We start from the raw sequence: 26,946 nt of genomic DNA, 5'->3' as shown, positions 1-26,946 counted from the left end.
AAGGGAGGGCACCGCCACATAGTAAGTGATGTCAACTACCCACAGGCCTCTTCACTAGAATCCATCTTGACTAAGAGATGCACACGCACACAGTGGAGGACCCTGAGATATACCAATTACGGACTTAGAACCAGGCAAAGTAAGATGATTGGCCAAAGGAAACCCAGAAGACATGCCCGATAAGTGTGATTCAGATGACCATGAGGGTGCAACTCTCTCTCAGCCCACCTGTGTCTATCCACACATACTCTTTTTCCTCCTAATAAACACTTCACTTGCTTCACTACTTTCCGTCTCTATGTGAAAATTCACTGCTACACAGGTGATAGGCCAGAGCCCTTGTCACTGACCACTGGTCCCTGGTCCCTACTGGCCTGGTGTATAGGATTCAGCACTCTCACCGCAGCAGCCCAAACTCAGTCTCAGGCTGGGAACTGAAATCCTGCTTCAAGCCACTGCAGGCTGAGGCCACCTGAGATCAGTACTTCTCAATTTTATTATTAAAAATTCAAGTCAATAATAAACCTAAAGCATTCAAAGCGTGTGTCAAAGAGTAGGACCTCAGTAAATTATGGCTATTTTAACTGAACTGATTTGTTTATGCCTGCCTCCCTTATTTGAATGTTGGCTCCTTGAGAGAGACCACTCAACTTCTTTATCTGTTTAACCTCTGCTGCAAAGATCCTCGCTCAGACTGGCTTTCAAATGTTTAAAGACACTATCCTGAAGTAGAATATTACATAAATGTTTTACATATTTATTATTTATATACACGTATTTACCCACAAATACAACATACATGCAGACACACTATTATTTTGCATATTATTAACTCCTTCAGGAATTTGGGAGCATGATTTATATATTTCCCCCCCTAAGTCTTTGGCTATCTCTATATCCCATTGACTACTTACATATTTTACATGGTAAATTACTTTAAGCAACTGGTATAATAAAAGAATAAAAGAATGAAGAGAAGACTGAGTTGTATGACATCCCTTATAGAATAAATTATAAAAATCTAAAAATATCCAACAACTTTATATATAAATTTCAGCTACATGCCTAATTTGGCCATAACATGGCTTCATGTTTCTTTTAAAACTTACATATGTCTTTAAGGTAAAATACCTTCATATTGGCACTTAAATGATACCACATTTCCCCATATCCATACCAAACTACAATATGACAACATTTCATGATAAAGATTTAAACAAATACGTTAAGATTGCTAAGGCAAGTGCAGTAGAATATTAAAGACTATCTTTTTTGGCAGGTCTTCACCAGGGTACTGCAGTGTGTAAGGAACTCGAGAATAATCCCCATTATGTATCATAGGATATTGTCATATTCACACTGTACATCTGTCTCGCAGACCTGACGAGGAGAGTAATTACTGCTGAGATAAGCCTTTTCTGGAATATATGCAATTAATTCGCCTGAAAAAGGGAAAGTAGCCTGACATTTTAATAATGTTTAAGTACACCTAACCTATTTCTTTTCTGTTCCTAATGTTTCCTAAATATGAGCAAGAAAGAGGATTTAAAAGTACTTACAGCTGTCTGTTCTTATGGAAATCATCCATGGGCCTATAAAATTCTATCTTAAAATTACTGGCATGAAATAATACCATAGATTACAATAGAATGTAGAGCAAGTGGGGAATTACTTTTAAGATGAATTCAGGATAAGATTTTCGTGCAAAAACAATGTTTCTCTTATCAAGTAGGAATTATTCTGTTACTAAAGTTTAAGAGCATAAAATTTTATTCGAGTTCTGAAATATGTTTTTAAACCTCATCAAAATTCCTCTTCTCTGCAGATTCTTGATAAAGTGCTATTTAGCTATATGTATTTCTTGGTCTTTTAATTTTTTTAAATTTTAAAAATAAGTTTATTTTTGGCCTCATTGGGTCTTTGCTGCTCTGCAAGGGCTTTCCCTAGTTGTGGTGAGCGGGGGCTACTCTTCGTTGCGGTGCACAGGCTTATCACTGCGGTGGCTTCTCTTGTTGTGGAGCACGGGCTCTAGGCTCATGGGCTTCAGTAGTTGTGGCACACGGGCTCAGTAGTTGTGGTTCACAGGCTCTAGAGCGCAGGTTCAGTAGTTGTGACACACGGGCTTAGTTGCTCAGCGGCATGTGGGATCTTCCCGGACCAGGGATCAAACCTGTGTCCCCTGCATTGGCAGGCAGATTCTTAACCGCTTAACCACCAGGGAAGCCCTAGTCTTTTATTTTCAGTCCCCCTTTTCATTAGGCATAGTAAACTGATTATATACAATGCTACACTTTCAGCTCTTCAATTGCCTTCCATTTTTCAAAATTCATCATTTCTACAAGGGCCTTTACGAAGCCCCATACTTTGGTATTTAAATGTTTACGAATGAGCTGAGAGCTTGGCTTACATTTAAATAAAGTTAAAGGAGTTTTAAAAGACTGGAGATAAATGTTTATGTTTACTTATACTAAGTAAAAACATAATTTTCAATATTTGCTTTCCACTAGAACAAAGAAGGTGTAATAAAAAGGGATCTCATTTTTTAAAACTTTTTAAGTGATCTGGCTTTTGAGTTAGTCTGTCTTTACCTTGCAGGAGGAAGTAGTGTTAAACTCAGGAGTGTACCTACTATAAAAATTAATAAACAGAAACCTCAACTGAAATAGAATTGGGAGGCAAGAAGGAGCGGCTCTACAACCACAGCAGAACCCAACAGAAAGACTTCCTCTTTCCTGGGAAGAGCTCGTCCAGAGAGAGACTACCAATTCAGCCTACAGAAAGCCACTACAGTATGAACTCTCAGTTCTTCCAGTGGACTCTGCTTAATACAGCCCCCCCAGCTTCTTTGCTGATCTCAAATAAACATTTTTCCTGGATAAAAAACTGGCAATCTATTTGTTTTAGGTCAGCACTACTATACTGGATAGCTGGAACACATTTTTAAAAGCCTCTTCATTAAGAAAAACTTAACTTTATGTAATGATCATGATATAAAATGAATATTAGTAATGGCCATAAAAAATGCAGCTAGTTAAAACTGTTGTATTGAATTGTAAACATGATGTTTAAAAGTTTTAAGAAACATAATATTGTTTAATAAGAGTCTGCAACGATACAATTTAGGTAACTACTAAATTATGCCCTGATGTACCTTACTAGCATTAGTTTTAAAAACATTAAAATGACACATACAATTAAAAAAATAAAGTTTAGAATTAAAAAGTTCCGATATTAAAATTCAGTAAAATATTTAATGTATGAACTAAAATTCACAAGTATTTCCCCCAAAAATATATACCTCACAGTTCTCATTCTATTTAAGTCTTAAATAAAACTACCAAATGGTTACATCAAATGTCAGAATTGAAGTAACTCAAGGTCCATTCTTTCATCTTTACAGTAACTATGCTCTCATTGCTTGTTTTGAATTTATTGTTGAATACATGAATATGTAGTACCAGAGGGGTTAGAAACACTGAGCTTAAAGCTTGGGTGATTCTGAACTGTTAATCTTGGTATGTGTTTCAACGCTATAACTAAAAATTCTCCCAATTAACTTTTTTTAAAAATACAATGTTTATCAAAGGATGAGTAATAGAAATGTAATAACTGAAAAATTTTAAACTGTGTAAAATGTAAAACTCAATCTTAACTTGGAGCTACTAAACTAGAATTCAGATCTATAATATCTTTTCAGACAGTAGTCTTATTACTGACACTTTTAGAATTGTTGGCCTATGGTCATAATAAATACAGATGACTTAGTTTTATTATTGTTTTAAGTATTCCACACTCAATGCACTCCCTTACTGACTGGCCTAGAAACATGTTGTAGTTAAGGCAACCGATAACAGTCAATACTCATCAGACGACAGTGAAAGCTAAGTTGGTAAACAGAGGAAGATTATGAAGGCAAATGTGGGAAGTATTTTTGTTTTGTTTTACTTTTTGTTGTTTTAATGAGGACAGTATTAAAGTATATTCTTCGACAAGGCTGAAACCTCTCTGCCCAGAAAACTTTTTGCTTTTGGATGGCCCATTTAAACTGGCCTTTTTAATAGAAATATATGGTTTTAAAGAAACATACTATATAAAAGTTACATCGGATGCTTCTATTTTGAATCAGCTTTCTATTCTGAATCAGTTAGAAAATGAATAAAAGTTTTGAGAGAGAAGAGTCTGGAATGGTAGATTATAAAAATTTAGAATCATAAATTACAGGTAATTTACTTCTCTAATTACATATGACTTCATTTAATATCTGATGGAGTAATAGGCATCCAAATTACTGGCAAAACAAAACAGGAAATTTGTAGCATGGTATACTGATTCTAATTAGGACAATTAAAATTCACTCTTCAGTCTTAGGGCCAACTAACATTTTTATTCGTAGGTTCAACTCATTTTCAAGTATTTTGAATCAATCCATAAATACCAAATAGACTTTCTTCAATTTCTGATATATGGGGCACACTTTCCAGCCATAGTGTAAAAACCATTTATAAAGGTTTCTCAAACCATTTACAAGATTAATAATTTAAGAAAATCTGTCCCCACAAGACACAAGGGTACACTTCACCATCAATGTTCATGATCTCTGATTTATTTTAGGCACACGAAGGTAATATTTACAGTGTTCCTCAGTTTCATACTAACAATAAAATTACAATGTATTCTTCAACGTGACCTTCACTGAACAGCTTAGAAAATCAAACTTACTCTTCAGTGAGAAAAATATTTCTCTGCTCTGCATCATTAAATAATATACTTGAAGTTAAACTTAAGGTTAATATGCAATTATTTTAAATTGCTATTATAATAATTGATTCTGATTAAGTATCCTTACTGTAGCCATATGTTTAGATTTTTGGTCTAAACCTATACCTATACATTAAGTATCTTAAAATGTCAATTTATGAAATCTCCAGATCTTTGAGCTGAGTGGGAGAGGTACTTCTAATATTAAAAAGTTCAATATATTCTACACAATAAACATATTTAAATATATATCCAAATATTTAATTATATTTAAAAGAAAAACTCATTTCTGACTCTGAATGTTGGTTCTTTTCCATGGTTTCAATTAACATCCTGCCCAATCAATGTGTTGAAAAATTCTAAGTGTATGTCACACCATTTCATTTCATTTCCTACTCTGATGTAATAATTCACCATAGCCCTTAGCAGTCATCTTGTCTGGGTTATTGGGTTTGGGTGATTTTTATTCTCAGATGTGACATTTTGTTAACTAGAATCTGATAACTACGATATTAAAAACACAGTACATTTATAACTGCTGTCATTAAGTGGCTGATGAAGAGTTGAATTCCCTAAGTCCTCACTGATACTCGTGTTTCCCTCTTACAAACTAAACAGATATGTCCCCACAAATTCATATGCTGAAGTCCTAACCCTCAAGTGATGGTACTTGAAGGTGGAGGCTTTGCGAAGTTATTAGCCTTAGGTTAGGTCATAAACTTGAGTCCCTCATGATGGGATTAGTGCTTTTTACAAAAAGAGGAAGAGTCACAAGGTCTCTCTGCCCTCCCCAACCCATACCCTCTCTTGCTCTCTGTGCATGCAAGGAAAGGCTTGTGAAGACATAAGCAGGAAGGAAACCCTCACCACTGCATCTATGGCAGCTTGACCTTGGACTTCCAGCTACTGGGACTGTAGTAAGTGTCTGTTGTTTAAGCCACTTAGTTTATGATATTTTGTTTTAGCAGCCTGAACAGACTAAGACATTCCAACCCACAAAAACCACAGGATGAAAACCACTAAACTCTATTCAAATTCTTCTTTTCCAAACAGATATGTCTGATTTTTTCTGAGTATAAAATATGTTATTAAAATGAAGCTCTGTCAAATTTCATAATAGAAACTGAATACTCATATTACCCTAAAGAAATTATACACTTTCTTTGCACCTATATTTTTATATCATATTCATACCATATACAGCTCCCACCACTTAATTTTATAAATACATAGCCATGTAAATATACATTAAAATATATACTGAAGCTATATAAGTACATTATCTACCAAATTCACCTTTGGTGAATAGTCAGTTTCTATTTTTAATATTATGGTATTAGTTGACAACTGAAAAATTGAGGCCAGAAGAAGAATAGCTACATCCAGTTACATAGTCACTGAGGCTAGATACTTGTATCCTGATATTTAATATCACTATATTGGCTCATTTTCCCTTCAAGTTAAAGAAAGTTAAGGTTACAGACAGAAGAATTGAAGAAATTCCTTTTCTCTATTTTTTATTTTCTAACCCAAAATAAAGTTGACCAAACCTGGTACATGCCTTGGGGCTTCATGTAATGTGGCTGTCACTGAACTTTTGGTAAGAAGTAAATCGTGGAGGGGGAGACTGCATAATACAGTTACCATTTGGGGTTTGTTTAGAGGACGCATGAAGAAAGTCTCAAGAGAAGATGGTATCCTGAACACAGTTTTCTGATACCATCTTCTCCCAAGTTGACACTAACTTCTCCCGAGGTGAAGCAGTGACTGGGGCAGGAAAGTAAAGCTCACCGAGGCACATGCGGAAGAATTCAGGTTCTGATGGGTGCTGGGAGAAGAGAGCAGGCTCAAGACTTTATCTTCTGGGCTTAACTGGAGCCAATGAGACTAGCAGTTAATATGCCTGGGCAAGAATGAGAAATCAAAAGGTTCTGGAGAGAACAGTACTGATGGAAAATACCCAACCTTGCCAGAAGGGTGATCCTTTACTGATTTCTTATTCTAGGAGCATCTACAGAATATTTTTGGCTGGGAAAACTGCAGAGCAGCCACCCAGATTGGCCAACAGTGTTCTACCATTTGTAACTGAGGAAACCTGAGAGTGTCACAGAAGAAAAACTAAGTCCAGTATCCTTCAAATTTGTTTGTTGTCACCAGCCAACAGAAGCAGATTCTAGTGGGCCTCTATTTGAGGGTTACATTTTTCATAACTTTTACCCTAGTACTGAGAAATAAGCAGAAGAAAATAATAGTGGATCTTAAGAGGAACAAAGCCCTTAGGAAGCAAAACATGAAGGACAGGCCACTTCATGTGCAACAGAAATGTTATATGACACAATGACACGTGAACAACAAAAAACCAAGGTGCCAGCATGGTCAGGTTTTAGCAAGAGTTGTTTCTGGCTTGTAGATGGCTGCCTTCTTGCTGTATGCTCATATGGACTCTCCTCAGCACCCATGCATGGAAAGAGAGATTTCTCTCTTCTTCTCACAAGGCCACTAATGCTACTGAATTAGGACTTTACCCTTATGACTTCATTTAACCTAATGACCTCCTAAAAGCAAACTCCAAACACAGTCACATTGGAGAACAGCACTTCAACTTGTGAATTTGGGGGGACACAATTCAATCTATAGCAGTATCCTTCATCTTTCAAGGTAAAGAGATATTCAAAGATTTAGAGACTACATCTTTAATACCCCATCTTAATACTTGGGAAAGGATTCTAACCAAGCCATAAAAGAGTCAGCAGAGTCCATAAAATGGAGAAAGATCAAGAGGGGTGGAAACAGTAATCTGTAATAATAAATCGTATACTATACATAATTTAAATCTAATAGAAAAAATTGTCACTATGTATTTACAAATATGTCACAAATAATTCTTTTGAAAGAAAAAAAAAGTTTCAAGGGAAAACCAACAAAAAGTACTAAAATCATTAAGTCCTCAACAAGTTCAGTAAAATCCATATAAGTTTCTAAGTGAGGGAAGAGAAGTAAAATCATTTTAAAGATCTCATTTAATGGGAAAGAGGTCTTAAAGTTGAGGAGATAATTTCAAATGTTGTTTGAGTTATTCCAAAATTTTTTGGACACATTTTGTAAAACCAATACAAGGTATAATTATCAAAATAAAAAATACTATTTACATAGCCCATGTCACATAGATATGGCTAGCAAGTGCCCTTCACATTACCTCATAGCAGTGCAGGAGATTTTGTTCTATTACAAAGCAGTTGAGAGTAAATGTACCATATAAGAACTAGTTCCTTCCTGTTTATCATGCCAAAAACTCTTGCATAAAGACTATAGCCCTCGTCTTCTCCAATTACTTGCCCCACCACATATACAACCCTAGAACACTCTGATATTCTAATATTTATATCCCCTTAGACATCCTAAAATGTACAAATGATTAACTGCTTAAAAAAAACTCAGTAAATCTCACTGATGTAAATGATACACACAAATTTCAGGGATAATAATTTCAAACATCTTGAAATTATTCCCAAGATACAAACCACTATGTTTTATTTTTGAAAAGAATAGAGAGGGATCAACAAAGTATGACTACAAAATACACTCATGGTATAAATTCAGTTAATACTGTAGATAATTTGCTCAAATATCAATATATAATCTAAAGTAAAAATTGAGTTTCTAAGTATATTTGTGCTTTGTAAAGTCCACCTACCCAGCAAGAAAGAAAAGAACCTAGGTAATAATTCTGAGGTCATACAGTAGAGACAGAATGATGTTTGAAATGCACATTTAAAGCTGGAAAAATAATAGACTTCTTTGTCCACATTTTTACTTGCTAATATTAAATAGAAACGAACATGAACAGTATGTGCTGTGGACTAAATGGCATCTCTCCCAAGTTTATATGGTGAAGACCTAACACCCAGTGCGATGGTATTTGGAGATAGGGGTCTTTGGGAGATGCGCGAGCTTAGATGAGGTCCTGAGGGCCGGGTCCTCATGATGGGATTAGTGCCCTTATAAGAAGCAACAAAACTTAGACCCCCTTTCTCCTTCTCCATCTCCATGCACATGCACTCAGCAGAAACCACACGAGCACACAGCTAGAAGCCATCCGTAAGCCAAAAAGAGCTTTCACCAAAACCCAACCATGCTGGCACTCTGATCTTGGACTTCTAGCTTCCAGGACTGTGAGAAAATAAATTTCTGTTTAAGCTACCCAGTCTATGGTATTTTGTTATTGCAGCCCTAGTGGCCTAAAAGAACATTCAAATAGCTATTTATGTGATAGTAAAAGAGAGATCCAGCCCTTCTGCAGAACTTTTTACTGAGTACCAACAGATAAATTGTATTATATTGGACCAACATCTAACTGGGGACTGTAGCATAATATACCTCTAAAGCAATGGTTTTCAACTGGGGGCAAATCTGCCTCCAGGGACATTTGGCATTGCCTGGAGGGCACTACTGACATCTAGAGGGGAGAGGTCAGGCATGCTGCTAAATATCTGACATTGCACAGGACCGGTTATAAAGCACAATCTGACCCAAATGTCAACAGTGGTGTTGAGGAGCCCTGCTCTACAAGATAAAAAATTTACCAAAGATCTTGCCTTTAAAAACATCTCTTGGAGTAACGTCATCATTGTGATGAAGCAAGGTTTTTTCGGTCTCTTCCCTTTAATCTACAGTCAGTAAAACACCCATAACTCAAAACGTACCTCTGCCCAACAAAAACAGGAGGCCAGATAATTACACACATCTGTACACCTAAAGGTGGGTGGTCTGGAACACAGAAGTGATGGGGCCCAGGGAACAGTGGAGATGGTGCCTGAGCCCACAGCCCCAGAGAAGCTGGTAGCAGTAGGGGAGACAGGGGACAAGACTCTGTCCTCCTAGCCCCAGTGGTGCCAGTCACCACAGGTAACTGGGCAGTAGCAGCAAGGCTGGCACCCCATCCCTTTAGCCAGAGAAGTGCCCATGACTCTGGCCTCCCAACCCCCTGCCCACAGCAGCAGAGCCCGAGCCTGACAATACCAGACATGACAGAGGCACCCATGTGATCTGCACTCTTCCCCCAACTCACCTCCTCCCCATGAGGCATCAGAGCCTGTGATTCAGACTCAACAGAAGAGCCCACCACCCCAGTGCCCCAGATATTGGCACCAGTAGCACCGCAACAGCAAGGTAGCAATGTCCACAGAGACACAAATAATACTGAGGGCACTGGGTGACACTTCTGACAAACATGGTGGAGGGTGTAAGTACCCATTCTCATAGATAACCAGAGGCAGCTCGGGTAAGAGAAACCAAAGCAGCTTGTGCTCTAGTACCACTTAATGAAAAATAGGCAAGGCCTCTAATTTCTAACCTGTTGAATCATTAGAATCAAGTAAAAAAAAACCAGCTTTACCTAAAGAAATGTGTCTGCTACTACAGAAGCGCTGGCATGGTAAGAACTCAAGCTCCTTGAAGAACCACAGTAACACTGTACAACAAAAATCAAAGTGACAATTCTACAGAAACCAAACTTCAAGGCATGGAATACTGTAATCTAATTGATTGAATTCAGAATAGCTTTCAGGAAGAAACTCAATGAGCCACAAGAAAAAAACTCAGAAAGGCAGTTCAATGAGCTCAGGAAGAAAATTAATGAAGAGAAGGAATACTTTACTAAAGAGACTGAAACTCAGAAATAACCACATGAATTCTGGAGCAGAAGAATTCAATAAATGAGATGAAGAATGCATTAGGAAGCACTGGAAATAGAACAGGCCATCTGGAGGTGAGTATTCACAAGCTTGAAGATAGATATCTAGAAATGATACAAGTAGAAGAGGAAAGAATTAAGTTTTTTTTTTACATGAGCAAATTCTCTAAGTGCTGACTATTAGGAAGGGAAAGTATTAGGATAATGTGTATCCCAGGAGGAAAAGAAGAGATCGGAGAGTTTAAAGAAGTAATAGCTAAGGACTTTCCAAACCTGGTGAAGGAACTGAGTGTACAAGCCCATGAAGCGAAGAGATCACCTAATTACCTCAGTTGCAAAAAAGGCCTTTTCCAAGACATTATATTAAGACTGTCAGAAGTCAATGACAAAGAAAGAATTTTAAAGGCAGTCAGGGAATAAAGGTTCCTTACAAAAGGTACCCACATTAGGCTATCAGCAGACTTCTCAGCAGAAACTCCACAGGCTAGGAGGGAGTGGAATGACATGCTCAATATTGAAAGATAAAAACTGTCAGCCAAGAACACTCTATCTAGAAAATTTATCATGCATTCAGATACAAAAGAGAATTAAAGACCTTCCCAGACAAAAGCTGAGGGAGTTCACCACTAAACCTGTCTTATAATAACTGTCAAAAGGAGCTCTTCTACCACAAACAAGATGACAAAACACACACACAACTTTGAGTAAGGTGATAGAATCAGAAAACTCCAACTCTATCAGAATAGGTTTTTAATACTTTATTATAGCATAAAGGTTAAAAGGGTGGAAAAAACATAGCTACTTTAATTTGGTAACAAACTCACAACATAAAAAAGGATAATTTGAGACAACAAAAAACAGAAAAGGGGAAGAGGAAAAGAATGGAACCTGTATAGGCAAATGAGGATGCTATTAGCAGAAAAAAGGACTGTTCTATCTATGAGACATTTTATACAAACCTCTTGGTAACTACAAAACATAAATCTAGAACAGAGACATGATACAAAAGAAAATGGAGAAAAACATCATAGAAAACCATCAAACTAAAATGTCCTACAGAAACACAAGGGAAACAATGGATATAGAGCAACCAGAAAACAAAAGATAAATGGCAGTACTAAGTCCTCATCAATAATCACCCTAAATGTAAACAAACTGAACTCATGAAAAGGGAGCGTCTGGATAGATTAAAAAACAAGATCCAAGTATATGCTGCCTCCAGGCAACATCTCAGCTCTAAAGACAAACATAGGCTCAAACTGAAAGGATGAAAGATGATACTCCAAGCAAATGGCAGCCAAAAGAAAGCAAGTATAGCCACACTCAGACAAAATAGACTTCAAGACACAAAGGGTAATGAGAGAAAGATGGACAGTACATAATCATAAAGGGGACAATTCATCAAGATGTAACAGTTATTAATATATATGTACTTAACAATGTGAGCATCAAAATATATAAAACAATTATAAACAGACCTAGAGAGAAATTTACAGCAATACAATAATAGTAGGGGACTTTAAACACCCCACTCACATGAATGGATAGATCATCCAGTCAACAAGGAAACAACAGCCTTAAATGAAATGTTAGACTAATTGGATTTGATAGATTTGTACAGAATGTTCCATCCTAATGCAGCAGAATACACATTCTTCAACTATACATGGAACCTTCAAGGAAAGACCATATGTTCAGACACAGTTCAATAAATTTAGAATATTGAAATCATATCAAGCATCTTTTCCAATCATAATGCTATGAAACTAAAAATCAATTACAAGAAGAAATCTGGAAAAGTCACAAATAAGACTGAACAACATGCTACAACTACTGGGTCAATGTAGAAATCAAAGGATAAATTAAAAAAATACCTGAAGGCAAATGAAAATGAAAACAACATGCCAAAATCTATGAGATGCAGCAAAAGTGGTACTAAGAGGGAAGTTCATAGCAAGACAGGCTTTCCTCAAGAAACAGGAAAAAATTCAATTAAACAATCTAATCTTATACCTAAAGGAACTAGAAAAAGAACAAATGAAGCCCCAAATCAGTGGAACGAAGGAAATAAAGAGTGGAAATAAATGAAATAGAGACTAAAAAGACAATACAAAAGATTCAGACTAAGAGCTGGTTCTTTGAAAAACAAAATTTACAAGTCTAGATCCACTAAGAAAAAAGCAAGGCCCTAATACAATCAGAAAAGGAGAAATGATAACAGATACCACAGAAATATAGAGGACAACCAATAAAAGGACACATTCTTCAAATCATACAACCAGCGCACAAGTTGAAACTGTAATCAGAAACCTCCCAAAAAACAAAAGCCCAGGACTATACAACTTCACACCTGAATTCTACCATAGATTTAATACTCATCCTTCTCAAACTCTTCCAAAACATTGAAGAACAGGAATGCATGCTAACTCATCTTACCAAATGATATCAAAATCAGACACATAAAAAGAAAATTATAGGCCAATATCTCCAATGAACATAGATGTAAAAATCCTCAATACTAGCAAACCAAATACAATAATACATTAAAACGATTACACACAATGATCAAGTGGGATTTATTCCAGAAATGTAGTTTAACATCGACTAAAGACAACCAAAAAACCCCAAAAAACCTAATATGATACAGTACATTAACAAAAGGATAAAAGTCATATCATCTCAATACATGCAGAAAAAGCATTTGACAAAATTCAATACACATTTATGATATAAAAAACTTTCAATAAAGTGGTTATAGAAGGAAGAGATACTTCAACATAATCAAGGCCATACATGACAAACCCACAGCTAACATTGCAGTCAATGGTGAAAAACTGAAAGCTATCCTTCTAAAATCAAGAATAAGCCAAGGATGCCTATTCTCACTAACTCTTATTCAACATATTATTGAATTTAGCCAGAGTGATCAGCCAAGACAAATAAATAAAACACATCCGAACTAGAAAGGAAGAAGTGAAACTGTCACTATTTGTGCGTGACATGATTTTTATATACAGAAAACCCTGAAGACTCCACAAAAAAAGTTAGGAATAAACAAATACAATAAGATTGTAGGGTACAAAAACATAAAAATCTGTTGTACTTGTGTGTGCTAACAATGAGCTAGCAGAAAGAAATTAGCAATCCCATGTAAGATAACAAAAGAATATACCTAGGAATAAATTTAACCGAAGAGGTTAAAAGAAAGAAATTGAAGACACAAATGTAAACATATTCTGTGTTCATGAATTGGAAAAGTTAACATTGTTAAAATGTCCCTATAATCTGAAGCAATCTACAGATTCAATGTGATCCCTATCAAAATCCCAAGACATTTCACAGAAATAAAAATTCTAAAATTAACATGGAACCAAAGAAGACCATAGCCATAGCAATCCCAAGAATAAAGAACAAAGCTTGAGTTATCACACCTCCTGATTTCAAACTACTGCAGCGCCATAGTAATCAAAACAGCATGGTGCTGGCAGAAAAACAGATACATAGATCAAGAGAACAGAATTGAGAGCCCAGAAATAAATCCACCTGTATATGGACACAATTTATGATGAGCAGAGAATATACAGGGGAGAAAGGATAGTCTCTTCAAATTGTACTAGGAAAAGTGAACAGCCATGTACAAAAAAAGAAACTAGACCACTATCTCACACCACACACACACACACACACAAAAATCAACTCACAGTGGATTAAAGACTTGAATGTAAGACCTGAAACCATAAAAATCCTAGGAGAAAACATAAGCAAAACACTGACTTAGTCATAGCAATATCTTTCCCTTGGCTGAGGAGACATATCTAGAAACAAGAGGGTAAATAAGCAAATTGGACTACATCAAACTAAAAATCTCCTGCACAATAAAGGAAAATCGTCAAAATGAAACACAAGCTACTGAATGGGGGAAGATCTTTACAAATCATATATCCGATAAGGGGTTAATATCCAAAATATATAAAGAATGCATACAACTCAATATTATAAAACAGCCCAAGTTAAAAATGGGCAGAGAAGCTGAATAGACATTTCTCCCCAAAAGATATACAGATGTCCAAATAGGCACATAAAAAGATGTTCAACATCACCAAATACTAGGGAAATGCAAATCAAAACCACAATGAGTTATTACCTCACACCTGTTAGAATGGTTATTATCAAAAAGGCAAGAAACAACATTGTTGGCCAGATGTGGAGAAAAGGGAATTCTCATACCTGTTGGTGGAAATGAAAGTGGGTGCAGCCACTATGGAAAAGAGCAAGGAGAGTGCACAAAAAGTTAACAGAACTACCATATGCTCCAATTATCCCACTGAAAGCAGCTCTTCTGCCCCTTTCCTGTTTGCCCATTTCTGTTCCCCTCTCACTTTAAGAGAACCTTAGTATAGGAATGAGATCAATAGGCAATTTAACCTAACTCCTGACTTATGCTCTCCTACATGCACACTATGCCTGTTGATTCTTTTCATGGATGAAAAGAATGAAAAATTAAGCAGTTAAAAAATGAGTATCTCTCTATCTGCCACAACCCTGCAGGCAGATCACACAGGCAAGATAACATCTGAAGACTGTCAGACAGTCTGCACGCAAGGGAGAATGATGCAGAATCCAGCCTTCTGCCTCAACGACTCACGGAGATTCTTCCCCCTCTTTCCCGTTTAAAAACTGTCATGACTGAGCAGAATATTTGGAGTTGGTCTCAGGACAAGCAGTCCACCTTCTCCCCAGGTTGCAGGCTTTCCTGATTAAAGCACCTTTCCTTTCTATTGACCCTTGCCCCTTGGATTATCAGCTTTTGAGCAGCAAGCAGCCAAACCTGAGTTTGGTAACACCACTTCTGGGTGTTTATCCAAAGAATATGAAAACGCTAATTCGGAAAGATAAATTTACCCCTATGTTCACTGAAGCATTATTCACAATAGCCAAGATATGGAAACAAACTAAGTGTCCATCAATGAATGAATGAGTAGAGAAGATATGGTATCTATACACAATGGAATACCACTCAGCCATAAAAAAAAAAGATGAAATCTTGCCATTTATGATAACATGGATGGACCTTGAGAGTGTATTATGCTAAGTAAAAAACGTCAGATGGAGGGCTTCCCTGGTGGTGCAGTGGTTGAGAGTCCGCCTGCCAATGCAGGGGACACGGGTTCGTGCCCCGGTCGGGGAAGATCCCACATGCCGCGGAGCAGCTGGGCCCGTGAGCCATAGCCACTGAGCCTGTGTGTCCGGAGCCTGTGCTCCACAACGGGAGAGGCCACAACAGTGAGAGGCCCACGTACCGCAAAAACAAAACAAAAAAAAGTCAGATGGAGAATACAAATACCATATGATTTCACTCATATGTGGAATATCAAAAAACAAACACACACACACACACACACACACCAAACCAAACACAAACATACATAGATACAGAGTAGAGAGTATTGGTTACCAGAGAGTAAGAAGCACTGGGAAAGGGCAAAATGAATAAAGGGATCAACTGTATGGTGACAGAGGGAAACTAAATTTTTGGTGGGGAGGACGCTGCAGTCTGTACAGAAGCAGAAATGTAATGTTGTCCACGTGAAACATAAAGTTATACACCAATGTTACCTCAATAAAAAAGTTTTCAAGTGGTATAAAAACTTCTTTTGCCACCAACCCCACACTGCACTAACATTTTTAAACTGAAAATATCAAAGTGAGGCTAAATAAATTATATTAAAATAACTTTACTAAGTTGGATATAAATTCTTTATTGGTATAATTACATCTAAATTTGATTTATAGTGTATATGTAGGTAAACTGCTTATGATAATAGCAATAGTTAAGAAATGAGAAACCCATAATAAAACTAAACTAAATTCTTACAGTTTGTGATTATAGCAGGGTACAGGAAACTGGTTCCTAAAATGTCTTGAAATTTAAACTTTACCTATCTAAATTTGAAAATGTTAAATTTAATGTCTACTTTTTCAGAATGTCACAAGTCACTTATTATCAGAATCAGAAATACTAGGACCTAATTTTCAATGGATCTAAGTGGTTTATATTACTTTTATGTGATTGCCACCTTGTCCATGCTCCAAGTCTGGTTTTAATGATGACTTTTTCTTTTAACAATGTTTCTTCTTCCTTAACTTCCTAAATCACCTATACACTTTTTTCTTTAGGTACAGTTTTCTTTAATGAAACAAACTATTTTCAAAAGTTAACACTCTCCTTTGTTGAACTATTTAAGATGACTATGCAAACTACATAGCACAAAAGTAAAGTGCTACCTTGATTGTTACCTGGAAATTTTAGAAGCTAATAAGTCAATTTGGGCAATTCAAGTTTAAAACAAAAACCAAGCAAAAGAAAACACTTGCATCTCATTTCACTAGATTAACCAACAGAGGACTTATTGGACGCAGGGGCACTAAATTATCTTAATTATAGCTATGTAACATTGGCTCTGGAACTAATCGTTTTCTTTCTCATTTCATCCAACAAATGAAGGTCTGATTTCTTGTATAGGCTAAGTTTTAAATCTGATCATAACTAATGTTGGGGGAAAAAAATGAACACTTCTTTCTGACTTAATTATCCAAAATATGCATTTTCTGGCAAAGTGAATACATTTTCTGCTGTGTTAAAACTAATAATTTTAGGCATCCATTCATAAATATCTACATATGATTCTAGTCAACTCAAAGATAAAGCTTGATTACATAATACATACCTATAGTTATATATAGTAATGTTTTATGTAATAAATTTCATATAAATAACTTATTTATAAAAGGTTATTCCCAGTAATGTAAGACATGTTCCTTTTGTCTGTAATTCTATTACTATCTTAATAGATATGGGTCAATCGGTGTCTAAAGTGACAATAATATGCTCATGGGACCAATAATCAGCATCAAACCCAGTCATGAAACACAGTCTAAAGGTCAAGTTTCAGTAAAACTGTTGTCAGTTGTCAAGAGTCAATAAAACAGACTCTAAATTTGTATGCTATCTCACTAATATGTTTTCAGAAAAGTTCTCAAAAGCTTGGTCTATAAAATCTGCTTTGTCATTTATTTAATAATTACATAATACATTGTTAATGTAGTCAAATATGAAATCATCATAGAGAACATTATTGACTAGGGTTTGATTTTTGACCTTGATAATGAGTCAGGGCCTCTTATTGTATAATGTCTTTATTTTATTGGTATTCTTAAGAATGATTAATTTTTTTAAATTTCTCATTACTTCCTCATTTTTGTTTTGGAGAACTCATTTTTTATTTCTATCCAGATCAAATACGTTACATTGCAAAATACTATTCATATATATGTATATATATATGTTGAGAACACATACTTTAAAAAGTAATGCCCACTGCTATTCTTGTTACCTACCAAATGCGTTTTCATGTTATGAAAGTATGATTTAATACATTTACGATGTCACATCTAAAAAACACCCTGAAAACATGAACTATACATTTCATATTTTTGTATAATTTTTAGATAATTTGGGATTTATATAATATCTATATTAACAAAACATCTCATTAGGTTAATGCATTTTTGGTACCTTTATGTAAAAGTAAAATTTGCTTTTGTTGGCAAAATTATTGAGTACTTTGCTTTGTATTACATGATTGTGTCTCTAGGTATGGCAGTATGGAGTTAAATCTTGCACTTTACAAAATAAAGTGTGGCCTTAGCCTTCACGATTTTTGATAGGTAGAACTGAAATGCCTAATCCTGGGTCAGTAATCTGTTTCTGGAATTACGTAAAGTTCAATATATATTATAAAACATACTCTTTTTCAGACTGTCAAATCTTCATTACTGTAGGATTATAAAATTGATAATCAGATTGAATCACTAACAGTTTATAAATCTGTTAGTGTTAATAAAATAAGTTGTAGGGTTTATAGCAAATAACCTTGCAAGGAAAATACACCCGTGGGCCAAATATTGTTCACACTTACCAGTTCTTCCTGAAGTTGGGAAATTAGTTCGTCCTTCTCTGTCAGCTGCAGCTTCAGCATTGAGCATTCATCTTTCATTATATCCTATAAAAACATCAAAGAGATGGCAATACACTCAGACCTTTCACTTTGCCCTTGATAAGTTAGCTTCATGCCGTGGGAGATAATTGCATATGACTAATAAAACTGAAATTATCCAAAGATACTATACTATATATGATATATACACATACATTTTTTCTGATAGCCTTTTCTCTTTGTTCATTTAGTTGTCTAAGACAGAAATCAGGGATTCATCCTAAATTCTGTCCTCCCATTCCTATGCATACATAATCAGTGGAACAAAAAAATTATACTTCAAAAGAGATAGTTTACCTACGATTTATTCCTGTTATAATTAAATATTAATTCTCAAATGAATGGCCATGTTATAGTCTTTATTTTTAATGATGTCTCTGTAACATTTGTCCCTTTCACTAGAGCTCTGTCTTTAGGTATTTAACCTTGTCACTCTGCATGAACATTCAGCTACAGTCCCCATGTACACAATACATCCACATCCATGACCTCTATTACTCTACGCTGGAAACTCTCACCTAACAAATGCTTAATCTAGACTTATGTTGCAAGCTTCAACCCACAAAAAGAACACTTCCTGAGCATACACTCAGAATTTTCCCACGGACATTCCAACTCAAACTTCATCTCAACATCTCTTCCTACTTCAAAAATCATTTCTAGTTATTTCTCTCATCTTCTTATTTTCTACAATAGCTAGAAAAGCATCCCATACTCTCAGCTCACACTCACTCTGAACCCAATCTGGTACCCAATTCTTTGATCTCTTTCCTTGGTATTTCTTGAACTCGCTCCTTTCTACTCCTCATGGACTTACTCTAGGTATCCATTGCTTCTTATCTGACTTACTGCAGTTAAGTCTCTGAACCGGTTCTATGTCTATCACCTTCCCTACCTGCCAGAGATATTTTTCTAACTGGGAATTACATCATTTCTTAATGTAACAGCTAATCACTTTAGGGGAAAAAAATGTCAAAACTCTGTAGCATAGCATACGGTGACTTTCATTCTCAACTACTTGCATATTTCTGGAGTGGCAGTTTTTCATTTCCAACTTTCTTACAACCAGGGCTCATTCCTACAGAATCGAGCTGCAGAATGCTGTTTCATGTCTCCTTGTTTTACACACGCATATCTCTGGGTTACACTGCATCTCTCTATCTCCCACAATTTCTCATGATCTAGGAGGCATTTGAAGCATTATTCCTTATTCCAGCAGGGAGCCTTCCCTTGTTGGCTGAGTTATGTTTCCCTTGAGGGTGACGCCATGCTCCATAGAGTCTAAATCATACATCATTTCATAGGGTACTAATACTTTAAGTGTTGTTTACTTGTTTCCTTCCCTCATTAGACTAGTTTCCCTAACCCACTTGAGCAGATAGACTATTTCATTAGCATATTACCAGCACCAAGCATTGTAAATGACACACAGAAGATGTTTAAATCCACGTTTGCTTCCGGTAACCTAGCAGATACAGTATAAATAAGAGAATTCCCACTTTTTCTGAAACTGTTAACTTTACCTGAGCTGGCAAAGGAGAAAACAGCTAATGGATTAGAATAAACAGAGTATTTGTTTATTCTGGTTCTCACGGTGTTAACTTGTTTCTATTTTAAGCAATATAGAACACATGATTCAAATTTACTAATATCTCCTTTCATTTGCTGACAGCCAGCTGATTGGGATATACTAATTATCTCTGATTCCTTTTATTTCATAGTAGTCCTGTTTCTTCCCTAAATCATGGGCTTTCATGGGTAGAGTTTATACCCAACATTTTAATATTTTCCTAGATTCTAAATATTACATGTTACAATGTTAATGGTAAAAAAGCTTAGCTTGCTCCATAATGCAACGAAAAACTTTGCAGCCTTAAAAAGTAGGTAAGGGCTTCCCTGGTGGCGCAGTGCTTGAGAGTCAGCCTGCCGATGCAGGGGACACGGGTTCATCCCCTGGTCCAGGAAGATCCCGCATACCGCGGAGTGGCTGGGCCCGTGAGCCATGGCCGCTGAGCCTGCGCGTCCGGAGCCTGTGCTCCGCAACGGGAGAGGCCACAACAGTGAGAGGCCCGCGCACCGCAAAAAAAAAAAAAGAAAAAGGTAGGTAAGAAAATCATCATGTCCCTTAGAATCAGAGACATCTAAGGTCAAATCCTTGGTACTACCATGAACGCTCTCTGTGGCTTTGTGATAATTAACTTCTTTGAGGCCCATGGACATTATCATGGAGGTTGATAACACCAGACTATAAACTACCTGATGACAAAAACTCTACTGTATTACTGCTTATATTCCCAGTCTTGCCTAAGATCCCACTTAAGAAAAACTAACTCCCTTCATAAAATAAAATATTGTCGCATTTTCTCTAGGAAACAAATATTGAGGTAGAGTTAAGAGTACAAAAGGTTTATTAAAGAATAAATCCATGTGAAAAGAAAAGAAAAATCAGAATTAGGCAGAGGGACAAGGACCATGATTCATACCTTACAAATCCTCTACCAGCGAAACGAGGAGCTCCAGTGCCAAAACTGCCTAGGAGAGGAATCCCGTGCGGAGGGAAAGTGGGTAGGCTCTTGTACCACTCCCTGTTCAGTCATTGGTTGGGAGCTGATTCAAGAACTAGATCTCAGCTGCTGTCATGTTATTCATTGGCTCACACTAACAAGGATGAGCTTGACTTCAGCTGGAGACAGTCAGCTAACCATAGGACTTTCAGCTGGGCAGTGAGTCCTTTATTGAAAGGGGATCTGAGCCTCAGCCAGAATCTACTCCAACTGTTTTTTATTGAATAATTAGCAGCAATATTTTTGTATATTAATTAATATTTTGTCAATGAATTCATTTAAAGTGAAGATTTACCTATATTGTGGCTAATAGGAATTGTAAAGAAACTTGGCTTTCCAAAATCATGCTCACTTTACTAAATTCTCTGACTTTTTTCCCTGGGAAGCTTTTTCAAGAAGTTTTTAATCTCCCAGCTTTAAACCAGGTAGGTGCTAATATATCATTTGCACTTATTTATGGAATAACATATTAAGTATTCATTGTATGTCATCAGAAGCAAATTTATAAAATCCTTCTCTATGAATGACTTTGCAAATGAATCATAGTTACCTAGAGTTTTGTTTTTAGTTGTTATATGTACATGTAGCAAAATTCATACAAGTATGTGTCTAACACACAAGATGAAAACGCTTAAAAAATACTTACTAAAATGAAGGCTACTCTCAGATGAATTGATATTTGCTCGATATATTTGCAAAATTCTCGGACATATTTGATAGGATGATCTATTGAGTTAGAAATCCTATTGATGTGTAGAATTAACAGGATTTTAGTATCTTGGATTTTAAAATAAGGTTATTCCATTAACCCTTAGGCTAATGTAAGCAATTTAACCTTGTGCTTATTTAAATGCATATTATTTATGAAAATATATAATTGAATAATTATGGCATCCTGTTTCTCAGTCAAGTATAATTAATTCTAGGACTAAAATTCAATTCTATATTTCTTAATTTTTTTTTTTCTTTTTTTTTTGTGGTATGCCGGCCTCTCACTGTTGTGGCCTCTCCCGTTGCAGAGCACAGGCCCTGGACGCGCAGGCTCAGCGTCTATGGTTCACGGGCCCAGCTGCTCCGCGGCATATGGGATCTTCCCAGACCGGGGCACGAACCCGTATCCCCTGCATCAACAGGCAGATTCTTAACCACTGTACTACCAGGGAAGACCCTAGGAGTTCTGCAACAAAGTGCAGGTAATTGGGAATATCAAAAGATTACTGTTAAAAAAAAAAAAAGATTACTGTTAAATAAAGAAAACCAGATATCTCAAGTTAAGGAATTAAGCTCTTTTCTAGGTATGGGAAGATGCAAGAGTTGGGCTCACTGAAATCATTCCTTTGATATGCACCTCAGCTCTCTGGAGCCTGTATTTTCACATCCTGAGTTTCCTCAAGGCTCACCACAGGGATGGCTGCTAGATGGCAGGTATTCTTTTCAGCCCTGAGTTTCCTCAGGGCTCACCAGCTCACATTGGAGGGCTGCAATCATTGGTGACTCTGGCATCCTTTGTTTATTGATATGGCAGGAAATATTCCATTTATAAATATTCCATTCCATTTATAAATATTCCATTTATCAGTGCATAATACAGTTGTTTTGTTTGTTTGTTTGTTTCTAAATGCTATATTGACTTAGTTTTAAGGCCTTGGCTAGAGAGAGGCCAGTTAGTTCTCTTCAATGGCTGATTAAGTCCATACTCCAAACACTTCCTTTATTGAGTCTTCACACTGCAGGGCCATTAGGTACCAAGCCCATTGGGCCAGGAACCAGGAAAATAGAGACAATCTCTGCACCCCAGAGCTCTTGAAATTATTCAAATTGGCCAATCCTCAGGGAGTGCTAGAAACCTAGCTAATCCCATCCTGCTTGTCATTTATAAACTGCCCAATTTGCTGTTGCTTGGTCCCCAGGGGGCAATATCCTCCATGACCCTGACTGGCAGCCTTCTCTCATTTGGAGGTGTAAGTAACAAAGAGTTCTGTCTTTCATCTGAGCATTAATATGTCAGGTCCTATCATCAAAAGAATCTTTAAATCTTATAAAACATAGTGCTGGCAGGAGCTGGCTGTAGGTAGTGGGCACACTTTTGCCATCCTGCTGAGACAGCTCTTGGGCCCTGGACATTTATGCCACCTTCAGACAGAGGGGAAGGACAGTGTGAATAATATTGGGTACTGCTTGGCAATACATATACATTTTTTGCATAATGAAGGGAGAGGAAAGCTTTTCTAGTTGCATACATTATTCAAGACAGTAAAACTAGAGAGACATCCCTAATATTAGCAGATCTCAAAAATGGTAATATCCCATTTTATGGGGTGAATTGTGACAATGATAAAGAGTACAGAAATAAGTAATGGTGTAGGGATGTTTTTTCAAGAATTCTGGCATAACTGTAGAATTCTGGGGAGAAGAAAAAGCAGAGAGCCTATATGTTGTACTGTACAGGAATCGCAGATAATGTGATTCAATTTAAGGAGTAGTTTCAGGTAGTCTGGGAGGTCAGAAAACTAAGCTGCAAAAAAGCAACAAACATTAGCTGAAGCTACAGATCACAGCTACAGAATATAAACCAGTATCAGGTACTAAGGAAAGTAGTAAAGGTCATGCTTCCTTCTTTTTTAGAGCACTAATAGTAACAGTATATACAGTGCTATCTTCAAAAACTCAATATATGTACAATACATTGTTAAACAGGAGTCTTTAAGACATGAATTTGGGAAAAGCAGATTTTTTAAACTTATGGACTAGATATACTTTTGAATGGTTGCTTATGCACTGAATGCCTGTGTACTGAGACCAACTATATAATTTAACTTCCATTACAAAACAAAATTTTTGTCTCAAAGTTTCTGTAAATTAAAGAGTACTGGGAAGTTTTAGATTATCATTAAGCAACTCTAAACTATCTTAAAAACTATAATCTAATATAGAACAAAACTTACAAATCTATCATTGTTTTTCATGTTACCTCTTGATGTCACTCAGTTGAAGCAGAGAAGACTTGCATCTGAGTCTTTGCTGTGGCACAACTTAGCTGTGTGATCCTGAATAAATGAATTACTAATAAGAAAACTACAATTTGTTGAAATTCGGAAATAAAATCAAATTCTTTGCATACATCGTCAGTGGGTACTCACAACATTTTTACCAGGAAGGTGTTTGTTTTTTTGTTTGTTTGTTTGTTTTTTGCGGTATGTGGCCCTCTCACTGTTGTGGCCTCGCCTGTTGCGGAGCACAGGCTCCGGACGCGCAGGCTCAGCGGCCATGGCTCACGGGCCCAGCCTCTCTGCGACATGTGGGATCCTCCCAGACTGAGGCACGAACCGGTGTCCCCTGCATCGGCAGGCGGACCCTCAACCACTGCGCCACCAGGGAAGCCCGAGTTTTATGGTTTTTTAACTTTATCACAGAATTCATTTCAAACAGTGTATCCCTCTTTCTGAATAACAAAGCATTATTTTATGTCTGTGTTTATATTTTAGACTTCAACATGTAAGAGGCAGATAACCCAGTATTTTTTCAATTAAAAAGGGACTCTGCTTGGGCTTCCCTGGTGGCGCAGTGCTTGAGAGTCCGCCTGCCGATGCAGGAGACGCGGGTTCGTGCCCCGTTTCGGGAGGATCCCACATGCTGCGGAGCGGCTGGGCCCGTGAGCCATGGCCTCTGAGCCTGCGCGTCCGGAGCCTGTGCTCCGCAAATGGGAGAGGCCACAACAGTGAGAGGCCCGCATAACGCAAGAAAAAAAAAAAAAAAAAAAAAAAGGGACTCTGCTTAATACAGTACTCCCACCCCCCACCCCCAGCTTCCTCCTCTCCCTCTCTAAAAGAGTTCTTTCCTTGCTGGGGTATACTTGCACTTGGCTTGCCACTATTGCAGACCCTGAGTGGTAATTCTTTGCTGATCTCGAATAAACACATTTTTCCTGGATAAAAAACTGGCCATCGGGCTTCCCTGGTTGCGCAGTGGTTGAGAGTCCGCCTGCCAATGCAGGGGACGTGGGTTCATGCCCCGGTCTGGGAGGATCCCACATGCCGCGGAGCGGCTAGGCCCGTGAGCCATGGCCGCTGAGCCTGCGTGTCCGGAGCCTGTGCTCCGCAACGGGAGAGGCCACAACAGTGAGAGGCCCGCGTACCACAGAAAAAAAAAAAAAAAAAAAGAGAAAAAGGATGGTTACAAAGTCTATGTGGTAACATGAAAAATACACTTTTTTTGTAAATGGAATCCTATATGAAATATATATTTATCACAGATCTGAAAATATGAGTCATTTTGTTAGAGTTGTGGGGTTTTGTGATTTTAAATGTTTTAATTTCTAAATTTTCATTAATGTGCTTATAATATTAAAGGTGCTATATCCTAAAAAATATATATGAAAACCAAAATATTTATTCAAACATACTTAGCAATCATGTAACTACTGAATCTGTGGCACACCAGGCATAGTCTCAGAATAATATTGTGTTCAAAAGAAAATATTCCAGGCCCCCACCCTCCCCCCAAAAAAAAACCCTGCAACAACTAGAGATCTTTGTATGTCTTGACCTGCATTACTGGAACACATAGTTTGCAACAATAATTTTTACTATTACTACTCTTTTCTCCTCTGTCAGTTTCTCTGATACACTTCAGCTGCTCCTGCAAATGTCCTAAGGCCCTTGTTGAGGAGCCACATGACCTGCCCAGCTTCCCTTCTGATTAGGCATCAGAAAAACTCTTGAGAATGTATCTGATAAAGAAGAACTCCCCTATCACAGGGTAAGGAGGAAAAGAACTTAAGTAGTCAAAACCAATTTATTTTTTAGTGAATAGGCAAATGGTAACTATCAGCAACATTTTTACGTAAATACCTACACCCCACACAATTAAAACTGTGTAACTATTTACTAGACACCAAAAAATGCAGAGTAAATAGGCTAAATTACAAACACCTGCAGGGAAAGACTGGCATCTTTTGATACTAAGTACTCTTTACACAGAGGAGAGCAAGAGCATTTTGATAATTAAGCTTAAGAAAGTATACAAAACTGTTCAAAAATAAGGTATTATAAATCTACTAAAATGTTAAGATTATAAAGAAAATAAATGGCAATTTATGGAAGTGTACAATTTTAACATACAGTTTTAAATGGCATTGGACTTGGGTTTACTGAGAAAGCAATATATTGTAGAGATGAACAGTACCTTAGTTCTGTCAATAATTGTCAAGTTATTTTGCTTGAACAGAAATTGTAATTGTTATTCATGAGATCTTTATTCTAAACTTGTCACATTGAGAGATTTGCACTTTAATGATATTATACAATTTTGAAAGTAATAGACCTTTCTGTTCACTTTGACTATGAAGTTAAATATGATTTCTGCTCTTCTATTGCTACTTAATTTTTGTCCAGCTGTGCAACATCTAACATCATAAGAAGAGAGCCAGTCAAGTCACAGGATTATAACATAATAAAAAGAAAAGGAAACGATATATTGGAGGAAGCCAGTACTGAAGCACATAGGTACAAACTAGATAGGTAGTTTTCCACCGGGGGTGAATGAAGAATTTACCCAGACCATCTAGGAAACATTTCAAAGATTTACAGTCTTCTGCTCCCCATTTTATCCCTTCAGTTTTATGAGATCCAATTGGAGGTGTGAGTTTGGACCCATCATTTTTCATCTTTCTAACCTCACTCTTTGGAATACACTGTTATTGAAAATCAATTGAATAAAGGAATGATTACCAGAATATATGAAACAAGCATATGCATTTATGATAACTGGTATAATTTTGCTACTGTAATCACAATGTGCCATAAAGTGTCCTCATATGGCAAATGCTTTTCATTATACAGGATGATGGGGGGAAAGATAGGTTTTCCATGAATTT

The 26,946-nt window shown here is 36.7% G+C and overlaps 1 protein-coding gene across 2 annotated transcripts in view; it reads right to left on the bottom strand.

Moving 5' to 3' along the window:
• The window catches only part of CCSER1 (coiled-coil serine rich protein 1), a 739,559-nt gene that overhangs the window by 99,543 nt on the left and 613,070 nt on the right, over positions 1–26,946 (bottom strand). For both annotated transcript variants that reach the window (XM_007450018.1, XM_007450017.1), the window contains exon 8: positions 18,430–18,513. In XM_007450018.1, the coding sequence (XP_007450080.1) occupies positions 18,430–18,513 (84 nt within the window). The remainder of the gene's footprint in view (positions 1–18,429; positions 18,514–26,946) is intronic.

This window comes from Lipotes vexillifer, unplaced genomic scaffold (genome assembly GCF_000442215.2).
Source record: "Lipotes vexillifer unplaced genomic scaffold, Lipotes_vexillifer_v1.1 scaffold178, whole genome shotgun sequence".
NCBI lineage: Eukaryota > Metazoa > Chordata > Mammalia > Artiodactyla > Lipotidae > Lipotes > Lipotes vexillifer.
This window is presented reverse-complemented; position numbering and strand designations above follow the sequence as displayed.